The sequence below is a fragment of the Mytilus edulis genome, chromosome 8, assembly GCF_963676685.1.
Source record: "Mytilus edulis chromosome 8, xbMytEdul2.2, whole genome shotgun sequence".
Taxonomy (NCBI): domain Eukaryota; kingdom Metazoa; phylum Mollusca; class Bivalvia; order Mytilida; family Mytilidae; genus Mytilus; species Mytilus edulis.
This window is the reverse complement of record NC_092351.1, coordinates 81,292,696-81,309,540: the sequence shown is the minus strand read 5'-3', so window position 1 is coordinate 81,309,540 and position 16,845 is coordinate 81,292,696. Positions and strand designations below refer to the sequence as shown.

At 32.7% G+C, this 16,845-nt stretch overlaps 2 protein-coding genes across 2 annotated transcripts; both read right to left on the bottom strand.

Moving 5' to 3' along the window:
* Positions 1-307: 307 nt before the first annotated feature.
* On the bottom strand, positions 308-3,760 carry LOC139484423 (uncharacterized). The gene has a single exon (XM_071268156.1). It carries the CDS (start codon positions 3,758-3,760, stop codon positions 308-310), a length of 3,453 nt encoding a protein of 1,150 aa, XP_071124257.1.
* A 531-nt stretch (positions 3,761-4,291) lies between these two features.
* On the bottom strand, positions 4,292-5,890 carry LOC139484422 (trichohyalin-like). Its single transcript, XM_071268155.1, has one exon. It carries the CDS (start codon positions 5,888-5,890, stop codon positions 4,292-4,294), a length of 1,599 nt encoding a protein of 532 aa, XP_071124256.1.
* Positions 5,891-16,845: the final 10,955 nt, after the last annotated feature.

Sequence of the window (16,845 nt, the reverse complement as noted above, 5' to 3'; positions counted from 1 at the left end):
GTTTTTCCGGCTGCTGGGCGAAGAGGAAACTGAATTCTTTCAAAGGTCTTATATTTATAAGTAAATGACCTTTTAATGTCAAACATTGGAGTCCATATTTTTTCAACATCTTTTCCGTACAAGTGTGAATATTTTCTTCTATTGTTAGCACCAATTCTGGCATCTTCAAACTTAACCCATATGATACTTGGTCTTAAAGATGATGTTTTGCACTCAATCAATTTAAGTTCACAAGTTGAACCATTTGTAAGACCATCAGTGACTTCAATATTAGCTGTAAGATCATATTTCATACCAATTGCTAATACTACTTCTTTTGCAAGATTGGCTGTATCGGACTGTTTTCTGGTAAAGAACTAAGTAATTTTGTTTTTACAGATGCTGGTAAATCCCCACAAACTGTGTCAACTGCTTTAACTTTAACCTTTTGTGAGCCTAATTTCGATATGTATTGCAAATTGAAATTATCTACTAAAGCATTTTCAACAAACAAATGAGTTGCATTAGATCTGTATGTTGGATCACTAATTGAAACAGTTCTGGTACTTAACACTGCAAAATCATTTTCAGTCAGCTGATTTTGTCTCAACCTATTTAGTAATAGAGCAAATTCTAAATCATCCTTTTGTCTCATTATTTCGGTAAGTTCATGAAAAGAAAATAATAATTTCCAGTAATTAGGAGCTAAAGCTGTTAATCCTTTGCTTAGATCATTGAAAATCCAGCTGTCAAATACAGGTTGGAGTTGGAAAAAGTCACCAATAGCTATGATACTCACACCACCAAATGAACAGTTGCTTCCCTTGATTTTTTTCAGCCTTCTCTCTAGTAAAGAGAACATTTTGTTTCCAACCATTGAAATTTCATCAATCAAAATCAGAGACAAATTTCTGTATTTCATTCTAAGTGTATTGAGAACATCGCATGATAATGACTGGTCAAGTCCTTTATTTGGTTGTATCTGGAAAGCATTGTGAATGGTCAAACCATTTATATTGTAAGCTGCCTTTCCCGTAGGAGCACAAAGAAGAATTCTTATATCGTCAGGGTCCTCACCTTCAATAGAACATAAGTGTCTGTGTAAAGCTTGAAATATTGTTCTGACAACTACAGATTTTCCACATCCTGCTCCACCTGTCAAAAATGTATAAAATGGTTCATGTTTTGTTTTAACCCATGTGACAACATGTTGGAAAAATTCCCACTGTTTCTTATTCAAGGATCTTATCAAATCAAAATAATCTCTCTCACTTATTCTGTTTGCATGATTTGTCAATTCTACTGTTCTTGCTTCTATTCCAACTTCACGGGACATATCATACAGTCTATGTTCTGTTGGTCTATCTGGATTGAAGTGTACATACTGTTCAGATTCTGTTGGGCCTATTTCAGCATCTTCCATTTCTACTTGCTGTGTGGCAGGTGCTATTTGATCATTCTCATTACAATCATTTTCTGCCTCTTCTATAGCTTTCTCTAGATCTATCACTTTTCCTTCATATTGCTTAGCTTTTTTTTCTAATAGTCTTGCAACAGTCAAGTACATGTTTTCGAATGTTTCATGTCCGCATTGCAAATCTGAAAGTTCATTTCTCCATGGATAAAATAACATTAAGCGTTCTCTGTAGAAGTTTTCAGAGTCAGTCTTGTAATTGTATTTAACATATCTTATAACCTTAGGTGTTTTTCTTTGATATATTCGAATACCATTCTTCAGGGTTATGTCGATTTTGTTATTGATTTCTTCTATAATATCTGCATTTGCCTCTTCATTTTCACTTTCAGATTCATTTTCTTGCTGTTCTGTTTCATGATCATCTGAGGACTCTGAAGTTTTAGGATACTGCAATTCAAGCTGAGATACATAGTCTGCTAGACACCAGTTCTCCAGTTGTTTTGGTCTACGCGAGTATCTTTTAATATCATTGTCTGATTCTATTTCAGTAGAGTCTGGGCCTAGTTTTTCTAGGGCCGATGATTGCTTGAGGAGAAAAGTTCTTTTGTGTTGTGGAGATGTGTTAATGAATACAACTTGTCTTGTGGCTTTTGTTAAAGGCATCTGTAGTGTTAAGTATGTTGCTTCTTGTGCGCTTGTTTCAACAGAATTTGAAAAGTAATTCCCAATGTGCCTTACTTGATGCTTCAAGTCTACATTTCCCTGTCGTGCTTCTTTTGCTGCTTGGTCTAGTAATGCACTCATACCTTTTTGTGACTTGCTTATATATGAAACAATATACACTGCACATGCAAATGCATCTAAAACAAACTGTAAATCGTGATTTGCTTGCCAGGCTATCAACACAGTTTTCATGTAACCATTTACACGGACTTCAGATGGTTTTCGTTTGAGAAAAACTTTTGGACCACTCAAGTTGCTTCTTATGGCCTTAATGTAATTTTCATCATCCATTTGTAACACATCATCTAAAAACATGTCATATGTCATCTGGTCTATATCTTCTGAATTGTGAAGTGTATTAATTTCGTTTTGTATTTCTTTATATATAGTTTTGTACTTTTCTATGTCATCATTTTCTTTCAAAGGCTCTAAGATTACTGTTGCTTTCATAGGTGGAAGGGGGAAACCAAAACGACAAATTGGGTGACCTTTTTTTCTGCATGTTTTTGAATGTTTATGAACCTGCAAATTGACTAAACTAGTATCATTTTCTAAAAGTGAACAGGAGACATATTTATCAATAAATGCTACAACATCTTCATTTGAATTGCTTTCATAAACTGGTGCATTTTCAATCCAGATCAAGATATGAATATGTGGTGAACCTCTCTGTTGAAATTCAACTCTATAAAAAAAATCTGTCAATTTTCCAATAGGATCATGATCACTTTTCAACACCAAGTTAATAAACTGTTGGACACGATAGTCAAAATATCTAGAGCATGTCACAGGGTCTTTCTGAACAAGTTTAGATTTCTGATGCCAATCCATTTCTTCCAATTCATTGTCAGTATATTCTTTGCCATCATTTAATTTGCCAAGAATTCGTAACAAATCTTTCCAATTAGTGTCTGCAGATGAAAGAGAGCCAAACCATGTTGGAAGACCCAACTGTCTGATCATTGCAAACAAATTTTTCTTCCTCTTTTCAAGGTATACTGGAGAATTTCTTAAACTTCTAAAGATATAATAACCTTCATCTAATCTTACAAGATCGTTTACAGTGTTAGGATTCAGTACATCTTTTGCTGTCCATTTTTTTCCTTCTGATTGACACCTTCTTAGAGCAAGATTGACCTTATCACTTATGTTTTTTAACTGAATTTTTTTTAACTTGAAAAATATATTTGGTACAGACTGTGCTACTCTCCTATCCATGGACCTTAGTTCCCATTTGACAATATCAGTATAGTGAACAGAGACAGACCTGTCTTTGTTATCTGGCCTTCTTTGACCACAGAATATAGTTGGAAAAGATAAGTACTCTGCATCAGGATCACTGTAGAGACTAATTGGTCGTTGACCTTCACCAGGAGCAAAAGTTAAACCTGTATCACATAGTGGATTGTCGTCTGGAATGTGATCTAACAGTGTATCTGTGTTTCCAACATGTGTTTCACTTTCATCTACTTCACTGAAATGATCGGAGTCATTTTCTGAATTATTCTGATCTTGGTTATCCTCTTGTTCTGCACTATTGTTTTCATTGTCATGTGTTTCTTCATTTATTTTGGCGATTTCTGTAATCCAATCCTCATTTATTTCTATTCCAGAAGACTTGTACAAGTCACTTGTTCTCATCAAATAATGTAATGCACAAATGACAGCAAATTTTCACTAAAATCACACTTTTTGAATTCCAGTTTCTTCTTTAGTTTAACTGATATTGTACCTGATTTCTCTAATGTATGTGGAAGTGAATTTATTGTAGGTTGAACTTCAACAGGCACATTTACTACATTGCCTTTAACTGATAACTGTCCACCTCTTGGCAACTGTCGAATCTGCATAAAAGGAATTCTTAATGATAACAGTCTTTCTTCTAAAGGATACAAATTTAGTTCTTTTGGTCTTTGGGGAAATCCCATTTTATTGGCTATTGAAAATCGAGGAATTCTTTGTTTTTTTATTGCATTGAGACAAGTATGACATATCCATTCTATGTCTTGTACAGATTTAAAATTAGTAAAGCAATGTGACATGTTAGCAGGAGTGGTCATTTTGACAGTTTTAGAATTAACTACAGAATCACAAAACCAAGTTTGTTCACATGAAGTACATATATATGTAGGACCATCATTAATTTTTGTTTTAAAATTTCTTATGCAAGCATCAAGAGTTATACCTTGAACTCTTTTCTTTTTTAGTTTTTTTTTCATGATCTGTGAAATCAATGTTTTTTCTTTTAGTACTTTTAACTGTCTTATCATAACATCTGTCTATATCTAGTTTGTTCTGTCTAGAACTGTGTTTCTTCAAACGCTCATGTTCTAAATTTTCTGGATGTGACCTATATTCTTGTTTTCTGTGGAAGTCCCGTTCGGACTCATGTTTTCTGTAGTCTTCATCTTGTCTGGCAATTTTTTTCTTTTCTGTTTCATTTCTTTTGAAAACATCATTCTGTCTAGCCTCTCTTTTAGCAGCAAGTTCTCTTTTATTGAAATCTTCATTCTTTCTAGCATCTCTTTTAGCAACAAGTTCTCTTTGTCTTTCTATCTGTCTTAAATCAGAATTATCCCTTCGAGACTTTTTACTTTCAGCTTCAGCCCTTCTATAATTTGTATCCTTTCTTACTTCTCTTTTAGCAGCAAGTTCTCTTTTATTGAAATCTTTATTCTTTCTAGCATCTCTTTTAGCAGCAAGTTCTCTTTTATTGAAATCTTTATTCTTTCTAGCATCTCTTTTAGCAGCAAGTTCTCTTTTATTGAAATCTTCATTCTTTCTAGCATCTCTTTTAGCAGCAAGTTCTCTTTTATTGAAATCTTTATTCTTTCTAGCATCTCTTTTAGCAGCAAGTTCTCTTTTATTGAAATCTTCATTCTTTCTATCATCTCTTTTAGCAACAAGTTCTTTTTGTCTTTCTATCTGTCTTAAATCAGAATTATCTCTTTGAGACTTTTTACTTTCAGCTTCAGCCCTTCTATAATTTGTATCCTTTCTTACTTCTCTTTTAGCAGCAAGTTCTCTTTTATTGAAATCTTTATTCTTTCTAGCATCTCTTTTAGCAGCAAGTTCTCTTTTATTGAAATCTTCAGTCTTTCTAGCCTTTCTTTTAGCAACAAGTTCTCTTTGTCTTACTATTGGTCTTATATCTGAATTTTCTCTCTGAGACTTCTTTCTATCTGCTTCAGTCTTTCTATAATTTTTTTCTTTTCTTCTATTTTGCATGTACTTTTTCATATATACAAATTTGGGTACCTTTATATACTGGTAAGAATTATTTTTTTGTTTTGTGTTCCTTAGTTTCTGATCATCGAAAAAATTCTTCATCTGCTTGGTCACATCTTTCTCAGCATCTTTACTACTGATACATACAGGTAAAATTTCATATTGAGAGTCTAAATCAATTTGTAAACTTGTGTAAAAAGCATACAAGTAACTGAGGAGGTCATGTAAGTCGGCAAATCCAATCAAAATACTTTTGCCAGAGGAATCTAATGGATTATTCAGTGTACATTCTGAATGAGAATGAGTGTCAAAAAAATAGTATATATGATTATAATAATAAACTGCTGAACATATGGCTCCAATCATTATAAGAAATTTGTTTGACTGCTTAATACAATTTTGAATTGCTTCTTGTAATGAGAGAAATCCAGTCAACTCTTGATACTGTAAAGCTATACCAAACAGAATATTTTGTTTGTTAATGATAAAAATCCCTTCAGTAATTTCAATTTTGACAGGAATTTCATCAAAATTCAAAAGCATATTTTTAAATAATCCCTGTGTTATTAGTTCTTGAACATGCTTCCTGTAAATTTCATCTCCTTTATCTAAAATGTAATCCAGGTTCAATGTGTTTGAATCAAAATTTAAAGACGAAAGAGATAAGAAAACTAAACAATTACAAGTACATTGGTTTCCCCTGCTTTGAGCAGCAAATTTTGTGGCATACTGGTCAAAAGTTCCAAATTTAATAAAGTTTGCATTAAAAGAATTGAAATATTTTGATAGCACTTCTTCTGAATTATTTCTAGGTTGTTCATTTTGGTTTTGCAACAGATCAGTTTGGATATTACTATGAGAATCTGATTTGGCATAACTATTGTTTGATTCATTTAACAGAAAATCTGTTCGTATATGACAAGTTTCTTTTGCACAGTTATTGTTACTGTTTTGATTCAATTCTTTTGCACAGTTATTGTTACTGTTTTGATTCAATTCTTTTGCACAGTTATTGTCACTGTTTTGATTCAATTATTTTGCACAGTTATTGTCACTGTTTTGATTCAATTCTTTTGCACAATTATTGTTACTGTTTTGATTCAACTCAGATAGTTCAGGTTTATCTAATTCAGATGTTTCATGTTCATTCAATTCAGATGTTTCATGTTCATTCAATTCAGATATTTCAAGCATATTTAGTTCAGATATTTCAAGTTTATTCAATTTAGATCTTTCAAGTAAATTCAAGGTACTGTTGTTTGTATTTGAGTGGAGGTCAGTATCCCCCATGTTATTTGAGATACTGTTGTTGAGGGTGTCAGTATCACCCAGGTCAAGGTCAATTCTAGTACTGTTTATGGGGCCAGTATCCCCAGTCAAGTCCGTCAGTGTCTTTTTCTGTGGATTTTTCACACCACGTTTAGCCTCTGCTGCCCTCCAATTTTTTCTTCTTGACATCTTTAAAAATCTATAAATACATATATGCAAATAATGTACAATATGAGGACAAACTGTTACAAGTTCTTAATGCAATAAATGAAAGGCTAGATGAACAATTGCATAATGAGAGCTAATATGATCAGTAACTTTAAATATATCATGGATATAATATATGTTTTCTGCCAAAGAGTTGTCACTTGTTAAGACTTTCTTATAAATATACCTATAGATGTATCTAGAATACTGATGCCTTGTTCACATGTATATTCAATTCGAATCTAATTCGCTATTCACATTCACCCACTCTTCTTTTTTAATTCATTTTACCCAATTCGCATTAGAAATACCTTTTTGTTAATAAGATTTAAAAGATAATATCATTAAGACAGTAAGGCAAATTTGACGTGCATTGCAATTTGAATGAGAAATGAGGTTAGAACGTAAAATGTTTGGAATGCCAATTAAACCAATTTGAATTACATGTGAACTCAGCATGATATGCTTCATGTATTGGAATAAAATAAAATATCAAAGTGCAATTATAGTTGCTCATATTGCCTTTGGCTAAGGAAAGAAAAGTTATATTATGTCCTTTTTTTTAATAATGATGAATATCGTGTTTTTTTGTTTTTTTTTAATGTACAAAAAACTGTATAGCTTCACGAAAATGGTACTGCTGGTGCATTTGTTCATATTTACATTTGTAAGCAGTATTGCCAAAAATATCCATATATTCATTATAACAGACTTCGTAAATTAAGTAAATACGAGTTTCAATTATGTAAGGCATTAAGATGGACATTAATGCACTAATGTTCATAAAGAGTAAAATTTAGTTTAAGGAGGCTCTCGGGTATAAGAATTTAAAAAAAAAAATAAACATTAATTTTTTATTACAAATTTTATTCATTATTTAAAGTAGTTGTTACTTTATCACATGGTTCAAAAATCATTCCAAAAAATCATTTCGTGTTGGCCACAGGTGACTTTTAAAATGTAGATATCATTGAAAAAGCTCCAAATTATCTCCCTTTGGTGCAAAAATGTCATTTTTTGGCATTAAAATTAAAATATCTTTTTTAGCCCATCGGTGACCTATATTTTTTATTGTTGTTTTCGAATAAGCTGTACATAAATTTTTTATTGTTGTTTTCGAATAAGCTGTACATAAATTTTTTATTGTTGTTTTCGAATAAGCTGTACATAAATTTTTTATTGTTGTTTTCGAATAAGCTGTACATAAACTAACATGACTAAATAATTGTACGATTTAAGCGATTTCTGTAATCTAGTTCTTTTTTTATTTCGATATTACCGCTATTTCTCCTATTAGTTCAACAGAAAACAAGAGGCTGTCACAACGACAGCAAACCGGATTTATTAACATTTATTTGTGTCCTGGCTATATCACAAGAACCATTACTGATGAATGGTAAAAGTGAAAATCGTCAATATCAAATTTGACCTCCATTTTGTCATCAGTATCAACATATTAAAATCTGAAAAGCTTGGATTGAATGGTGCATGAGTAGATGCAACAACGTGAATTGAAACGCCATTTTACGATCTTTCAAGAACGATAACTCCTGAACGGTAAAAGTCAAAATTGTCATTATTGAACTTGACCTCTATTTTGTCATCAGTAACAACATATAAAAATTTCAAAAGCTTTGGTTGAATGGCTCATGAGAAAATGCACGGACACGACTGGAAACACCATGTTTCAATCTTTCAAGAACCATGACTCCTGAACGGTAAAAGTCAAAATCGTCATTATTGAACTTGACCTCCATTTTGTCATCAGTAGCAACATATTAAAATTTGGGAAGCTTTGGTAGAACAGTTTATGCGTAAATGCACGGACACGACTGGAAACTCCATTTTTCAATCTTTCAAGAACCATAACTCCTGAACAGTAAAAGTCAAAATCGTCATTATTTAAATTGACCTCCATTTTGTCATCAGTTACAACAATTTAAAATTTGGGAAGCTTTGGTAGAACAGTTCATGCGTAAATGCACGGACACGACTGGAAACTCCATTTTTCAATCTTTCAAGAACCATAACTCCTGAACGGTAAAAGTCAAAATTATTGAACTTGACCTGCATTTAGTTGTCAGTAACAACATATTAAAATTTTAAAAGCTTTGGTTGAACGGTTCATGAGTTAATGCACGGACAACATTTGATTGCCGCCTGCCCGTCCGCCTGCCGTACATCCCCAAATCAATAACTGACATTTTTGTCACAAAAATCCGGTTAAAAAGGACATTATTAAAAATGTAGGCTTCTTTCGAAAGACAGATTGTGAGCGTAAATGAACGGTGACCCCATTTTTTTATTTCATTTTTCTATTAAGTATAAGATAAAGTTCATTTATAGAAAAATATAGAGAAATCCTATATTAAATAAAAAAATTGATTTAGATCCGCGAGCCCCCTTAAATGTTTTAAAACAGTACATGTTTACTTCATTCATATACATGTATGAGTACAGAAGTTTGAACTATGACATTTGAAATCAGTCAATACAAATTGATGTTCAAAGCAGTTTTGTGCTTGTAAATATTTTATGGAGACAGCTACCCACCAGAAAGCCCACAACTCTATCAATTCAACACCTTCTTTTACAAACATGTTCAGCAGTGGTACTAAAGTTGACAATGTATGATGGCTGATCACTTTATCTTTGAACTATATATATGATGGCTGATCACTTTAACTTTGAACTATATATGATGAATAAATATTTGACCCCCCCCCTTATCTTCTATTTTACTGAGTAAAAATTACTATGCAGGTGCTTGAAGGTATGAAATCATTGGGTTTTTTTTAACAAAAAAGGAAGATATGCAGTTTAAACACACACAAAAAAACCATTGAGTACGTCGATAAAAAATCTCCAGTTATGAGGCCCAAACTCCAGCTGAAAATTTCCAAATCTCCAGTTGTGGCTTGACAACTCTGTCACATGTATGTAGTTCTATTGTCATAGTGAAACACCCGAGACGTCCCAAAAATATATAGGTGCTCCGATTATTGGAGGAACATTGTACAGTTGTGTACACACACATGGCGGCACGGAACACGGTCGGAAATCCATTTGACGATATCTAAGCGTTTCGAAACGAAGTGAAAAATATCGTGCGCCACGTGGGCACTTACATTTGTCACTGTATGCGCCATTTCTTGTCAATATGCGCTATAGGCGCAGGGCGCACGACCTTCCCGATCACTGGGGGGGGGGGGGGTCCTGGCTTTTAGATTTTTACTCAAAACTCGTCCTCGATATTTCAATTTCATCCAATTCCCACCCATCCCCTTTCTCCCATAGAATTTAAATGGTAGATGAATGAGACTAAGCTCCCTAAAAAAGCGTGGAGCAATTGAAAAAACAGGTCGTGTTGTTAAAAAAGTGGGGCGTTTTACCAGTGGGGCGAGCTGACTTGCTTCCGTTTTTGTCAATTTTTGACTGATTTTCGGGGTTTACATGCATGACGTGGATAAAATGACTACATATTTTTTCATGAAAGTATAATACTAACACCGTTCTAAAAATGTGCATGATTATATTTACCTTTCATTGGACAAGTACAAAAAAGTGATCCGGACAACGATACACTTAGTTTTGATGCGATGACTTTCTAAAATATATGTTTCGTTCCCCGGTTTCTTCCAGTTAATCGGTAATGTAGCCCATTTCAATATATCTGTTTACAATAGCTTTTTGAACCATCTCATTATCTGTTTGAAAAAACAAAGTTCTTTAGTCTTTATTCTTTAGTATGCGTCATCTTGACACTGATTTTCTCATATGTACTTTGGTCACTTGCGCGTTTGAATACATTAATCACGTTTGTATTTTCTCTTTGTACTTTCACTTTAATTTAGGTAGGCGCTGTAGTCTCGATCACCCAGACGCATTATGAATATAGCGTCTGGATTTTTGTGTCTTTGGATTTCGTTCATAGATGGCGTTTTAAAATTAGGTAATGACCTTGACTACATGTTCCCGGAAGGAAAAACTTCAGGAATATGGACGATAACATGCGGCAGTGGTTGACCAGAGTTGATCAGAGTTGTGAGGTTCAGTGTAAAATGAAACGTTTAAACAGCATGGAAACTAGACAATTAACTTATCAAGGTTCATGTTTACGAATGTCTCTTTTAATAGGATAGGGAAAAGGTAGTTTTTTAACACATAACTCAGAAAAGGGGGGGGGGGTGCAAACTTATCCTTGGTTGTTACAACCTACTGTTTTTGTACACCTTTATGCAACCAAGGATTAGTTTGCAAAATCATAACAACCAGAGGCGGATTTAGGGGGGGGGCCCTGGCCTCCCCTTTTTGAGAAAAAAAATTGGTTGCTTATATAGGGAATCATTGAAGCGTGACTGGAGCGGGCCCCCTCTTAGGTCAGTCAGTGAGCCCCCACTTTGAAAATTTCTGGATCCGCCACTGACAACTAGTATCATAAAAATAAAATATTTGACAGTTTGTATTAGGTTTGTAGTTATTTTACCTCATGCATCGATCAATGAAATCTGAGACAACACAGTAATCTCAGCTGAAATCTCAATATAAAAAAAACCCAAAACTACCAAAACATTTGACTCTTGAGTTATACTGCAAATCACAAGGATATTTAATATGACTAATCTGCAGTAAGCACCAATAATTGATGCTTAAAGGGAAGTCCCTTCTTGTACTTTATGCAGATGAGTCAAACTCCTAAATTATTTAAAATATATTTTAAAAGCATATTTTTAAGATTATAGATTCTGTGTCCAACCAGCAAAGATCATCAAGGGACGGTGCAAGAGAATATGAAATTCTTCTTACAATAAGACAAGTTATCCTCATGCTATATATATGGATTATGCCATTTAGAATTTAGAATGCACTTAATGAAACTAACAATTAAACAAATACAGATTTACCGTTGTAACAATTGTTGATTGCCATAACAGGCTGATTAGTATTGAGAATGAAATAAATAATATGACCAACAGAATACAGTATATTATAACTATCTATAATCTATGTACATTGTAATCTATGCATAAAGTATCTGCATTGAGTTGCATCTGAAATAGTAAAATACTGACATATTATATCTTTTCCAGGTCAGTTATCTGTATTGAATGGCTGGAGAATACAAACCTAGTACAAATGTATATAGGGAAACGAAGAGGCCTCACATATAACTGACTGTCATTGGGTAATTTTATTATTAATAAAAAATTGAGAATGGAAATGGGGAATGTGTCAAAGAGACAACAACCTGACCAAAGAGCAGAAAACAGCCAAAGACCACCAATGGATCTACAAAACACTGAGAAAATCATGCACACAGAGGCATGCTTCAGCTGCCACCTTAACAAAAATGTGTACTACTCCTGGTAACATGGGGTCAAGGTGATAATGAATGTTATACTAGACTCCGAAATATATAAATGAACTAAAATTAAATATCATACAAGACTAACAAAGGCCAGAGGCTCCTGACTTGGGACATGCGAAAAAATGTGTAGGGGTTAAACATGTTTTGCAAGATCTCAACCTATCCAGCTAGCCATTGTAGAAAAACAAAAACAATAGGCACATTAAATCTCAGTTTAAAGAAGTCATATTTAGTCCTATGTCAGAATAGGAAACAAACCAAACTAAGCAAAATGACGATGAAAAAATTTACAAAGGACTACTAGCAGTTACTGACATGTTCCTCTGACATATGTGAACTTAACTTTAAATGTCATACACTATATGCATGATATGTTTTATCACTTTTTGACTTTTTTTTTTTTTAGCATATGAAATATATCTTGAATATATTGTACCAATGGTTTTTTTAAGAATATTTTTTTGGCACCCTAATACCGGTACGACATGAATTACCAATAAGAAAAATAATTTCATTGGTTTTATTCCGATACAGATACATGAAGTCAGACTAAATGTTTTTGAACCTTGCATATCTACTTGAACTTGTTTCTTAGTTTTGCAAAATTACTTTATTCAGTAAAATTTCTAAACAAATGTATAGTTTTGTAGACATTGGCCTCACACAAATTGCATTTTATTAAACTTGAGCTAATTATATTTCAGCAAAAGGCTTTGCAGCCATACAAAACATGTATTTCATCTTGGAAGAAAAAGAACAACAGTCCTGATGATGGTGACAGGTCAAATTAATCTACCAGGTAACACATACACAACATATTGTTTTAAGGCTTTTCCATTTAAACATACATGCATGCATATTGGGACCAGGGAAGACACTTAGAGATCCAAAGTTATAATGTGGGGTGGGGTTAATTGCAATGAAAATGTTAGTGAAATTCTCAATTGGCTTCTATCAGTTGATTATTGATTAAGTATAAATTTAACTTTATTAGCTATAGTTGAAAAATCTACTTTTTTCATCTGTTATATTTATCCTTCCATGGATGGGCACTTGTTGTTTAACTTACATACATTATTGTTATGTTAGTTTAGTAAAGTATAATAATGGATTAAACCCAGATTTTAGTTAAATATAGCCTCCTTTTGTTGTGCTTGATATCCTGAATTTTTTTTATATTAAGATAAGTAAGTTAACACTTATAGATATTCTCCATCAAATATAATATTTTTTTACAACCAGTATATATTTTAAATGGAACGTCAGAAAGCGAGAGTAAAAAAAAAACAATTCACAAAAACAGAAAAATTGAAACAAATGCATGACATAGATGTGTTGAAAAACAAAAGGAATGTTTCTCTGTTTAAGAGTTATTGTATGGACTACAAACACAATACAACCCTCTTAAAACCCAGGTTATATCAGGTGTTAAAAGTGAACATACACTGCTTGTATATGATTTATAGTTCATAACAGTCTCATTCTGTAACTCTGTCAAATTAGCCATACTTGGTATAGAATAAAGATTATTTGTACACAATGATTTTCAATGTAAAGTTTCACATAGGAAAATAACTTTGTATAATTTTCATATGTCTGTTTCCTGTAAACTAGTAACGATTACCAGTATAGTTGTATAGTTCTGAGCATTTTGTCAAACATATAAACTTGTAATAATATTCCCTGAACATTTGGTACAGGATTGTGGGTAAAACTCTTAAAATATAAATATTTCTGTAACAATTGTACATGTAATAACAATTAGCCACTTCATGATATCCATTACCAAAAATGTTGTATAGTCTGATTATAACCACAGAATTTACTTTGCTTTTCAGATACTAGTGAAGAAATAAAGAAACAAGAGTAGACACCATTTGACCAACTGTGCTTACAATACTTGTGCAATAGTTGTAATTGATGTCCATACTACATTGTAGTGTCATACATGTATGATAATACATTACAGCATCCATAGAATTATCATCTTGGTCGTCAATGCCTTTCATTTCTTAATAAATTGCATTTGTTATTTTGTTTGTATGATTTTCTAAAAAGACTTTTTTGTTATTAATGGAGTAGAATGTTGAAAAAACAAATGACAAAGATCATTGCTGAATGAAGTACAAGTATTTTTTTAAAGTTTAAATAGACAATTGGTATGGTGTTTGAGTGATTTTAAATAGATATTTCTTATTTGTTTCCAGTACATTAATAAGCACTTTATCACACAATCAGTGGCAGATCCAAAAATTTTTATAAGTTGGGGCCCACTGACTGCCTAAGAGGGGGTCCGGCCCACTCCAGTCATGCTTCAGTGATTCCCTATATAATCAACCAAATTTCTTTCCAAAAAAGGGGAAGCCAGGGGCCCCTGGCCCCCTCTAAATCCGCCTCTGACAATACCATGAAAATAAATTAGCTGTAGCTATTTGTTGTATTTCGTTTTACATTGTTTATTTCTGACATAAAACCCGCTTAAAAAATACAATTTGAAACTAGAAACACTTATCCTAAAAATTGCATTTTAATATTAAAACCAAAGAGAATGAAGAAAGAACACTATCGAGTGTACCTTAATATGATTCTGAAAAGTAATCATTACATTGAATGCTTATAATTATAATGAGATATGGTATGATTGCCACTGAGATTTATATCCACCAGAGTTCAAATATTGTGCATTCAATTTGTAGGTCACCTTTCAACCTTCAACAATGACCAAAATCCATAGCCTATAGTAAGCTTTAAAATGCTCTAACATGGCAAAAAACATTGTTAATCTAACTGATATTTCTAAATTACTGAATGTTCAATTGTTATGATGGAGAAAATAAGTGGCATTACAGTTTATCATGTTTATGTCATGGACACAAAGACCATCTAGGAGTTTTGCAAATGCCTACTTTGGACAGTCAAACGACAAGTAGGAATAAAAAAATCTACTTTAATGTTGAATATATTAAATTGATAATAGATATGGGGAATGTGTCAAAGAGACAATTAAGTAGAAGAAAACAGCCAAAGGACACCAATGCTTCTTATCACAGCAAAGAAAATCCAGCTCCCTCAGGCAGGCTTTAGCTGAACTCTAAAACAAAATGTGTACTAGTTCAGTGAAAATAGATGTCATACAAAACTTCAAAACATAAATGAACTAAGATTGAAAGTCCTACAAGGCTATTTAACATGCATAAAAATAAGAAGATGAGTATAAAAAAGATGTGATATAATTTCCAATGAAAAACTATAGGTTACTGTACAGCCTTCAACAATGAGCAAAACCCATACAACGTAATACAAATATACAGTTGTATAAAGATGAAGGAAAAACAAACGACAACCACTGAATTAGAGGCTGTTGCCTTGGGACAGGCACATATATACATACATACAGAATGTGGTTGGGTTAAACATGTTAGTGGTATCCCAACCCGCCCCCCATACCTAGGACAGTGGTGTAACAGTACAACATAAGAACGAACTATAAAAAAATCAGTTGAAAAAGGCTAGTCATCAGATGGATACAATTAGAAATACTACATAGAGTGGACGTGGCCGGGTACTTGTATATCCCAACAACAAAGGTACATTTGAGTATGATTGCCAATGAGACAACTCAATCAAAGTTCAAATCAAGTGGATGTTATCAATTATAGGCAACTGTACAGTCTTCAACAATGAGTAAAACCCATATATAGTCTGCTGTTAAAGGCCCAGACATAAATTATATGAACAATTCAAATGAGAAACTGACGGCCTAATTTATTACAAAACAAAAAATATCGAAAATTAAAAATTACATGCATGAACCAACAACAACCACTGAACTAAAGCTTAAGGCATAACACTGTACAAGGGTTAAATAATACTATTAATTTGAAAGCATGCCTTTTATGGCTTTATTTGTAAATACCCAGCTATCTATCTAATTGCCAACTGCAGAAATTGTAATATTTCATAAAAGGCTATCAGGAACTATGATACTGAAAATATATGGTTTTTGGTAGGGTTTGTGTTGCTTTCTTTAGTTTTTGTTGTTGCGTTGTGTCCTTCTTTATGACTATAAATACTAGGAAAAAGAAATAACCTAGTAAACTGAATTAGTAAGTCTATCAAGCCTCTAATCCTTGTTGTTAGGGTATATTAAGAAAATAAAATTGCAATGAATAACAATACAGTAGAAAGTAGGTCAACAAACACTATCTCGATGTGGCTATATATGTATGTAGATTTATGTTAAATTGAAGGGCATGTAAATAAAATAATCAGATTTTCCTGTTCTTTTAGTTAAAACCATTCACAGCAAAAAATATCTGGTGAAATTCTGTTGATTGATGTGCAACTCAGTATATTATATAAAGGCATACGACTACAATTCACACATATGCACAGTACATAAAATCATGAGTTACTTAATCCTGCAAAAATCCATAGAAGAATATTGACAGCGATCGATCAATGCAATACTGCTTTGCTCTACAAAATAAAACAAATTTATTATACATTAAATATTGAATCACCTGAGTAAAAAATTGTCTATAATAATAGTCTGAGGTCTTACTCAATAAAATAAGACCTTGTACAGCTGTTGCATACTTGCAGTGTTTTATTCATATTATAAACCATTACCAGGGTAACAAAGAAATACAAT